Source organism: Priapulus caudatus, unplaced genomic scaffold (genome assembly GCF_000485595.1).
Source record: "Priapulus caudatus unplaced genomic scaffold, Priapulus_caudatus-5.0.1 Scaffold152, whole genome shotgun sequence".
Lineage (NCBI taxonomy): Eukaryota > Metazoa > Priapulida > Priapulimorpha > Priapulimorphida > Priapulidae > Priapulus > Priapulus caudatus.
The window spans coordinates 195,357-205,487 of NW_014577213.1; the positions used below are offsets into that span (position 1 = coordinate 195,357).

At 43.1% G+C, this 10,131-nt stretch overlaps 2 protein-coding genes across 3 annotated transcripts in view; one reads left to right on the plus strand and one right to left on the minus strand.

Moving 5' to 3' along the window:
• LOC106806285 (probable ubiquitin carboxyl-terminal hydrolase FAF-X) overlaps nt 1-5,184 on the minus strand; it is a gene marked incomplete in the record, with an annotated part of 50,954 nt that extends 45,770 nt beyond the window's left edge. The window contains 2 exon segments of the mRNA XM_014808169.1: nt 3,826-4,146; nt 5,014-5,184. Coding sequence (XP_014663655.1) covers nt 3,826-3,987 — 162 coding nt within the window.
• Nucleotides 5,185-5,408: 224 nt separating this feature from the next.
• The window catches only part of LOC106806292 (propionyl-CoA carboxylase alpha chain, mitochondrial-like), a 34,801-nt gene continuing 30,078 nt past the window's right edge, over nt 5,409-10,131 (plus strand). For both annotated transcript variants that reach the window (XM_014808178.1, XM_014808177.1), the window contains exon 1: nt 5,409-5,508. In XM_014808178.1, the coding sequence (XP_014663664.1) occupies nt 5,440-5,508 (69 nt within the window). In that variant the 5' untranslated portion in view covers nt 5,409-5,439. The remainder of the gene's footprint in view (nt 5,509-10,131) is intronic.

Here is a 10,131-nt window from a genome sequence, read left to right on the forward strand (position 1 = left end):
GATTACCACCCCACGTCCCGAATATCGTGACCGTACGTCGAGCCGTTTAGATTTGTGCCCAACTGTTGACAGACGCACGAACGCATGGACGGCCGGACGGACGCACGCTCATGCGATTCTACAAGCTGCATCTGACTATGTCAGATGAGCTAAAAACCGGTACTTGTAGAATTTTTGCGTACCAACTGACCATTGGCGCAAAGTAAGTTTGGAAGTTGAACTACATGACGACTCATTTACAAATTTATACCAATTTAAAATCATTAATCCAGCTAAACCCGGCAATTACTGTAGTATCAATCTAGTACTATGCATATCTGTCAAAATTGGGTATAAATATTTTCTATTTGTTGTGTTATGTTGATCAAAATATTCATAACATCCCCGCTCACAGCGGTGTTTATATGTTTCGGTGACTCAGTTTTACCACAGCAATAAATCAATTTTAGTGGCGGTCTATTTAACAACGTTACCACAAACCGACTCGTGTTTTGCGTGAAACGTAAAAAAAAAACTTTTATTTTTAGATTAAATAAACCTTTACAATTGAACGAAACATAATGCTGAAAAGGGGGAATTCGTGTTACCCTGTAATTATCCAAGAAAAGATTGTCTACTTTGAATTGAATTTGTATAAAATGCATTTGTTACAATACAAGCTATAGCTCACCGAGTCTAACTGCCACCCCCCACCACGACAGGCGATACTCCGGTCTATTATAACTTAGTGAACTAGCATATATATATAAAGACTATTAGCTAATGACTGGGAAAATAAAAGGTGACCACAACAATACCTCATTTAAAAATCCATTAAGGTAAAAGAATTCTAACAAGGCATTCACATATATATCAAATACAGGGATGAGATTGGATAATTAAATTTTCAGCTGAAATTTTAATTAACAAACAGAGGAGCGAGCAATGCGAGGACCGTAGGTCATCGCCGTGCTAGAGGGGTCCGGGGGCATGCTCCCCCTGAATTTTTTTAAAAGAATGGTGCAATTTGGTGCATTCTAAGCTATTCTGAACAAATTATAGGAGACTCTTGAATCACCTTTTCAAGTTGTCAAAAGGGACAAACGAACTATAATTCGGAACTATAATTTGGAACTATAATAAATTAGGAAATCAGGGGGCTGAAAATAGGGCAAGTTTTTTTATTAAATGTCTAGACATAATGATATTTTTCTGTTTCCACCCGTCGCTTGCATTGTTTTACTCAGACATAAGCTGCCTTGCTGCGACCAGATTTGAATGAAAAAAACACAATGCGAATGGAACAATCAGTGCATAGTCATGCACACAACATACACCCAGCAACATGGAAACCCGGCCCCCAGGCCAGGCATGGTCGTTACGTGATCAGCTACCTCAAATGTCTGCCCCTCTACTGCAGCCTGTGAACGAGGATTTTCTTTTCTGGTACGCAAAAACAGATACACTGTATACTTCGCTGTCAGCCTACTGTCTACACTCTACAGTGTACAGTCAGGTGCTGTTAAGGGTATATAATTTAAATTGTTACATTGTTACCCCCCCTCCCAATTTTCTCAACGAATTTAGACGTTTCACAAAATCGACCCCTGGGACTGTCAAATCCGCGGATTTCCGCGGATCCGCGGAAGAATCTCATCCCTGTATAGACAGACTGCTTTAGAAAATAATATGATTTAAGGAGCGTAAACCTTGTTCAACAAACATTTGCCTTTGCAATTAAACTGTGCAACTGTAGCCTCACATTCACACAGGTATGGGCTCTAATAATAGCAAAAGCAGTTCAGTCCTTTGTTAACAGTCAACAAATCAATGTTAAAGGCCTTCTTTAGTGATATCTCTAAACTGTCAAATGTTTACAATTATTTGAAGCTAGTATCAACACGTAAATAACGAAAGCATTCGTATATTTTTTGGTTGCCTCTGTGATATTTAAAACACGTCTTGATGTTGGGTCTATGAATGTTGAAAATCATTTATTCTGCCAAACCGACCACCAATGCATGCACGCACGCACGCACGTGTACCTGCACACACACGCACGTACGCACACACGCGTACCTGCACACGCACACACGCACGCACGAACGTGTACCTGCACACGCACGCACACGCACGCACGCACGTGTACGTGCACACACACGGACGCACGCACGCATGCACGAACGTGTAAGTTCACACGCACGCACACACTCATGCACACACGTGTACGTGCACACGCACGCACGCACGCATTCATGCACGTGTACGTGCACACGCGCACGCACGCACGCACGTCTACGTGCACATGCACACGCTCGCACACGCACGCATGCACGTGTACGTGCACACACGGACGCACCCACGCACGCACGCACGTGTACGTGCACACGCACGCACACACTCATGCACGCACGTGTACGTGCGCACGCACGCACGCACGCACGAACGTGTACCTGCACACACGCACGGACGCACGCACGTGTACGTGCACAGGCACGCATGTACGCACGTGTACGTGCACACGCACGCATGCACGCATGTGTAGGTACACACGTACGCACGCACGCACGTGTACGTGCACACGCATGCACTCACGCATGCACGCACGTGTACGTGCACACGCACGCACGCACGCACGTACGTGTACGTGCACACGCACGCACGCACGCACGCACGTCTACGTGCACACACGCACACGCACGCACGCACGTCTACGTGCACACACGCGCACGCACGCACGCACGCACGCACGTGTACGTGCACACATATATATACGTGTACGTGTACGTATACGTGCACACGCACACGCACGCATGCACGCATGTGTACGTGCATATGTAGGTACGTACGCGCGCACGTGTACATCCAAACGCACGCACGCACGCATGCACGCAGGTGTACGTGCACACGCACGCAGGTGTACGTGCACACGCACGCACGCACGCACGTGTACGTGCACGTGTACGTGCACACGCACGCACTCACGTGTACCTGCACGCACGCACGCACGTGTACGTGAACACGCACGCACTCACACACGCACGCACGCACGTGTACGTGCACACGCACGCACGTGTACGTGCACACGCACACAGGCACGCACGTGTACGCACGCATGCACGCACGTTTACATACACACGCACGCACGCATGCATGTACGCAGGTGTACGTGCACACGCACGCATGCATGCACGCAGGTGTACGTGCACATGCATGCACGCACGAACGTGTACCTGTACACACACGCACGTACGCACCAACGCACTCATGCACACACGTGTACCTGCACACGCACGCACACACACACGCACACACGCACGTGTACGTGCACACGCACGCACGCACGTGTACGTGCACACGAACGTACGAACGTGAACGTGCACACGCACGCACGCACGCACACACGCACGCATGCACGCATGTGTACGTACGCACGCACGCACGCAGCACGCACGTGTACGTGCACTACATAAACAGCGCTTTCTATCAGAACATGTGGTTATTTATCTGTAAATGTCAAGCAGCACGCTTTGCTTCTGCCAACCACAACACAACATATACACGTGACCTGGTCTATGACGTCACGTGAAACATCGCTTTATGCTGTTGAGGGTATATAATTTAAATTGTTACATTGTTACCCCCCTCCCAATTTTCTCAAAGAATTTAGACGTTTCACAAAATCGACCCCTGGGACTGTCAAATCCGCGGATTTCCGCGGATCCACGGAAGAATCTCATCCCTGCAAATAATACTTTAATTTAAATTTAAATTTAGGCCCTGAACTACCTGGAACCTGCAAGAGCTTGAAAACATCTCACTGGGAGTAAACTTCTACTCTAGTACCTCTTGTGTCACTTTTTCCGTTTGCTCTGGCTGTGATGGTTGCTGCTGTTGCTGCTGCTGTCCTGGTGACTCCTGTGTTGTTGTTGTTGTCTGTTGTGGCTGGGGTTGAGTTGGAGTCTCAACAGCCCCAGGGGTACCTGGGCTTCGTGCCACAATCGTCATGTCTCTGGGATTAGCCGGACACAGCTTGAACGTCTGTCATGCAGATTAGACACACACTAAAGACATCAACTGGATCTCAGGGTGCGTGGAATCCGTGGCATTTATGGCCATCTATAGCGTCAATAACTCGCAGAACACGTTTGACTGCTCTTTTGAATCCTGAAAGTCAAAATGACACTCAATTCTATATATATAGGATAAATAAATGGTGAAATTTAGGGCCCTAGTCTAGAAGACATCTCCCACAATACTTCATGTCTACAATACAATACAAAATGTCAATGGGTCATGTCTTCTAGACTAGCTCCAAATTTAGTGCTGAAGGTTAGATTTCACACATACAATATTCATGATTATATTTCGTAGTTATGCAATTAATAAAGGTCATTGGCAAATCAATACACAATTGCTATAGTGTAGAGAGTTTTGCTCTTTTTTTCCCTACATTTAATTGCAACTTTACTAGAGTAATTAAGGCACATTAATGTGATGGTTGATGTGATGGAAAAGAATAGTAATTAGGAATTAGTATGCTGTATGGCAATTGGAAAACCAATGTATGACTTCAGCAAGTTCTAAGTTGAATTTCTGTGAATTTACATGTATTCTCGGAGATAACCATGTACACTTCAGGATGTCAGTGAATATCAGATATGAAGGATTTTGACGTCAACAGGATGATGGACTATAGTCTAGACATTAGTTGAGCTGTTACTGAACTGAATTAGTGAATACCTAGGCTGTGTTACTGTTAGTGTTACCAGCAGCAGTTGCTAGAGGTGTTAAACTAGGTAAGTAAAATAGAAACTATACATAGTTTTACAAAGAATTTCGTAAGCAAAACTTTGGATTTAAAAATTATAATCCTATTTTCACGTCATTGGGACTTTCGGCGTTTCGCCATAAAAACAGTGTGCGAATGGACCACCGTCATCGACGATCACTAGCAAAATGGCGGTCAAAATTCGCATACGAAATGATAAGAAAGGTGACGAACACGACGTTAACAGGAATTACACAGTTTACCAATGAGTTTGTTTAAATCCCAGCTTGTCGTCCAGATCAGACGGTTATGTGACCGTGTTTGCCTTGACAGGAATAGTTATAGGCTATAGCAAAACAAGGTGTCTCTGAAAATTCCAACCAAAACATCTCTCGCCGACTGCACACTGTGCGGCAGAACACACTATAAGTGCGTAAATAAACCAATTTGCTTTGAATAGCGATATGGGAACCTATTTTAGTATTCACCCACTTCATGCAAAGGAGATGACTAATTGTAGCCGTAACGATTTGCAAAACGATTTAAAATTATTCCTTTTGATTATGATAGAATGTAGCAAACACCGTAACTACTTTTGTTGAAAGATGTATATATCATTGCGCATATTCGGTATCTCGCGAGAGTAAGAGCCGCAACGAGTTGCGAGTGGCGAGATCACATCATTCATAATGTCTCTCTTCATGAGTTCTCGTTGTACCGTGTGCCTCAAAAAGATGAATGCCGTGAAAAGTCTTCGGGTATGGCAACTAGTTACGTAACATCGGTTAGCTCTGAGAAATCCTGACTTATAAATGAGTTTGACAATGTAAACGTCCCAAATCAGTAAATGTAACTTATAGTTATATTACAGAACAGTATATGACCACAGGCACAAACAGTGAGACAGAGAGTGAGTCAAATGACCTAGAACTATAGCGCCGGAGCCTGCGGCGGAGCGGAGGTCTATATGCCTACTATTACTATTACTAATAGTAATACTATAGTTCTAGAGCTAGACCTAGTGTTACTATAGTAATATTATTAGTATTACATTAATATTATAGGTGCTGTCTCGAGTGCAAATCTGTAATCACTTGACATGCATCTTTCCCCCTTGTACAAAATGAGATTTTTACTACTGACACTGAACTGACAAATTATAAATGTGTCCTATGCTAGAGTACTATATGTCTATAGTATTACTAGTAATAGTAATACTGACATCGAATTATCTGCTAAACGTAAATGTATCTAAGTGTATCTAACAGTGACACTTGAATCCTAACCAATGGCAATAGATGTAACACTCGGGGTCCGTTACTAATAGTAATACTGCGCTACACTGAAACAATGATAATTAACCCTTTTGTAGACGCTCCACTTTCTTGACGATTGTTCCTGATTTCGTACGGTATACGGTGTCACTGTTCTCCGCGGAAGTTGTATCTGTTGCACCTGACTCTGAATGCTCTAGCTGTAGCTTCCACTGTAGGATGCTTCAGATGGAGCTGCTTGGAGCACGTTGGGACGGGGTGCCGTTGGTCTGGTACCAGTACGGCTGTGCACGCTTGCTCGAGTAGATGCCGTGACGCCTGTTGATTGCCATCTGCCCGAGAGACCCGGAGAAACTGCCTGTTCCTCAAATAGCGTTGTCCGTCTGGTGCTGTCTGACACCTCATACCTTCGACTGTGAAGCTGTTGAGTGACAGTCACGCCTTTCCATTTGCTGTGACCTATCTGAATGGGCTGCATCCTTACATGTTCGCCTAGTCTGAGGGCTTTCAAGTCCCTTCTCCCTCGATTGAGACGATCTGCTACTTCCCATCATCTTTTCCCAGCCAAGCTTCATTTCGAGGCCCGCCAAGTCAATTAGCTAGCATAAAGCGCGTGGGCATGACATCACACACATGACTACGTTTATTGGCCAAAACAATCGAGTAGCGCGGTTAAGGAGTTTCTGATGATAAACAGGCACTTCTTCCAATTTAGCAGAGTGGGAGTTTTCTTCAGGAATTCACAAGATATCTCTGGTGCAAGTATAGGCAGTGCCAGATGGCAGAGTTTTAATTTGAACAAGTGAACATTTAGCTGTACATTGATACCAAAATGGAGGCTGTTGGTTGTGTATTTGTGCTGTTATGCTATGAAACGAAGCAATTAAGCGTTGAGTTGCGACCACGCTTTCCTACCTGCTCTGGACATATTTTTTATTGTTCGTGCACAGCGGCGTGTGTGCGGAGTACTTGTGTGTTGCAGAGGAGAATTTGAATGGCAGTTACAGGAAATTATCAATAATAATAAGCGAAAGAGTAGAAAAATGTTAAGACTTTGGCAGTAAATACATTTTCGTGTTTATTCACCATAATTTTATTATTGAAACGTTCCAAGTGCCTGTGACTCTAGTCTCTATACTCTCGTTTCAGTACTGCCATCTAATTTAGGTCCCTCAGTCTGCATTGATGGGATAAGGGTTAGGTTAGCCATTAAGCTAATGATGGTGATGTCCTAGCGACAAGTGGCCCTCTCCGAGGTTATCCGCCCAGATTAGTTTAGCACATAGTTTAGCACATAGTTTAGCACATAGTTTAGCACATAGTTTAGCACATGTATAGTTTAGCACATAGTTTAGCACATAGTTTAGCACATAGTTTAGCACGTTTGCGAAAATGAGCGCCGGGGTTCAAAACTAGGATTGTGCACGACGAGTTATCTTCTCACGTTTCACTACGTGGTGAGAAGATCACAAGCGAATGAAGTGACCGTACCTTAGCTATCAAAGAGTTCAAACAAAACATATATCAATATATCTTAGTTATCACTACTCTGACTGCCTCTCTATATATTTGTGCGCTGTTGTATGTGCTATTGCGAACGGTGTTTTTTCGTATTGAAGGGTGTGAGACTTCTACGATGTGAAACAGTCATGGAGCCAGGGGCCCGTTGTCAGAAACAAAATTAGTCTTAACATAATGATTAGTCTTAACTCACCAACTCTTCCACTCGTAAACCGTTGACAGAATAATCGCAGAGTTACGAGAATGAAAAATCCTCGAAAATATCCTCTTCACATTACAAGAGCCCAGACCCTCTCGTAACTTTAACATAGTCATACGTGTTATCTTAGCATTAACATTAGCATTAGCTTTACGATGTTTCTGACAACGGCCCCCCGGGTGCGCTAGTGATGTCCATGACATGTGCCAGCAATGGGATGAGAAGTCAATTTAAATTTAAAAAATATCATTTAAATTTTAAATAGATCTAACTGTAATGACGTAGACAAATAATGGATCAGTTTTACCCTAAGGACTTATTCACCGATTGTATAGATTATTAGATAAGCCTAGATATTGTTGTTTACTTTAAGCATGAATTCACCTTTATTTATCCAAAATTGAAATCGTCTTTTAAATAATTTGCCCGTTGATAACCCTAACCCTAATATAGGGTTAGGGTTAGGGTTAGGGAGTAGGCGTTAACCCTATTAGTGATCCTATAACTCAACTCTAACTACATTACAATTATCCAACGTTGTAACCCAACCCTATCACTATAACCTAATCCTAACACCAGTGGCGGATCCAGGGGGTGGATTGGGTGGCTAGCTACCCCCCTCTGTTGGACTAACATGATTTTTACACATATACCAATTAATTATTGCCAAGTATAATATAGTCCCGCGGCTGTACAAAACAGCACCTGATGCATGGGTTAAAATATATAATTGAGTGACAAAGCAGGTTACAACCGTTTTGCAGTTTTGTTTACAATTCCAAGAAAGAGTTTTGCTGTCGCCCTCGTCCCAGCGGTGGTCACCCCTGCCCCCCCCCCCCTGTACAGAAATCAATGCCGCACTGCAAGCGCAAGAATTGTTCTACTAAAAAGAGAATTGTCGTAGTCAGAATGAAGGCTGTATATATTATATGTTCTCAAAAGCGCCTCAAATACCATCTCGTGCGATCTACATTTTCAAAAATTTTTGGGGGAGGACCCCCATACCCCCTTTTTTTCACCCCCCTTGAAATCCTGGATCCGCCACTGAACACTATAGCCTATGTGGCACCCTTGAAATGTTTTGTGTTTCTATTGCCTATTCTAGTGACTACAAGTATGGCTTTGTCTTACAAATTACAGGTGGAGGTGTGTGATGTTATTGGTATGCTGTTATAACAAATTACCAATTTTATTAGGAGATGCAGATATTATAACTGTAAGTGTAACAACCCTTATCAAAGTCAAACACCATTTAACAACTTGCACCTTCACTGAAAATGTGATGACATTAGTGTGTAACGGTTCAGCTAATTTAGGTTATAATTATGCTACATAAAAAGTTTCATGGTTCAATTACCAATAGAAATATTTTTTTTAAATGTTTTAAAACTAACGACTACAGTTTGATTACAAGATGGTGGGCACGTCAAGGGCGCACGATCTATAAAGTTGCGCAAAACACTTTCCGCAGGGCTAAGACCGAGGGTGTTTCTTATTTATTCATTTAAAAGGAAAAGGATTGTAATATCTTATAAACGATCATATAGTTTCAGTTATAATATGGATAAATTTGCCCTAAAATGAATATCGTTCGGTTAAATAGCATTTAGGTAATCTATATAATATTTGAGTAGTTTGTTCTGTTTGTTCTGCATGACTGCAGGCGGCTGGCACGAATCCGGCTGAAAAATTTCGTGCTTCATTCCTAGCATCAGGTTCGCTTCTAACACTTTGCGTTTTGTTATTTATTGGTTCATGTTTAAAAAAAACTTTAGAAAATTCTAATGCAAAATCTCGCTGAAAACATGCACGATTCAGTTCACTTCCGCTAGGTGCACTGGCTGTAGACTTACAACACCAAAACAGGCTAAGGGATACAGTAGTCTTCGTATACTTGCAGTGGATTCGCCAGGGCCACGCGTGGCTGTGGAATCAAGTCCTCCCCACCTGCACGTAGCACTCGTGCGATATCTATAGATCAATCATCTACTTTTTATTCTTCTATCTATCTATCTACCTATCTATCGATCTTAATATATCTAATATATATTATATATCTATCTATCTATCCATTCATCAAATGTGAACGCTGTGACCTTGACCTTGGGTGAAAGGCTCTCGAAATCAATAGGGTTCCACTGCCCTAAGGTCCACCTCAGGACCAAGTTTGAAGTTTCTACTCTAACGGTTTCAAAAATATCGAGCAGACAGACACAACAACACACGCACATGCGACATGCACACGTACACACACACACACCCACACACACACCACACACACGTAACACAACACGCACACGCAAACACAAACGGCGCGAAAACAATACGTTCGCTACACTACGTGCGGAGGATAAACCATTACTGCGAGCGTTTGCCTACATTTTTCA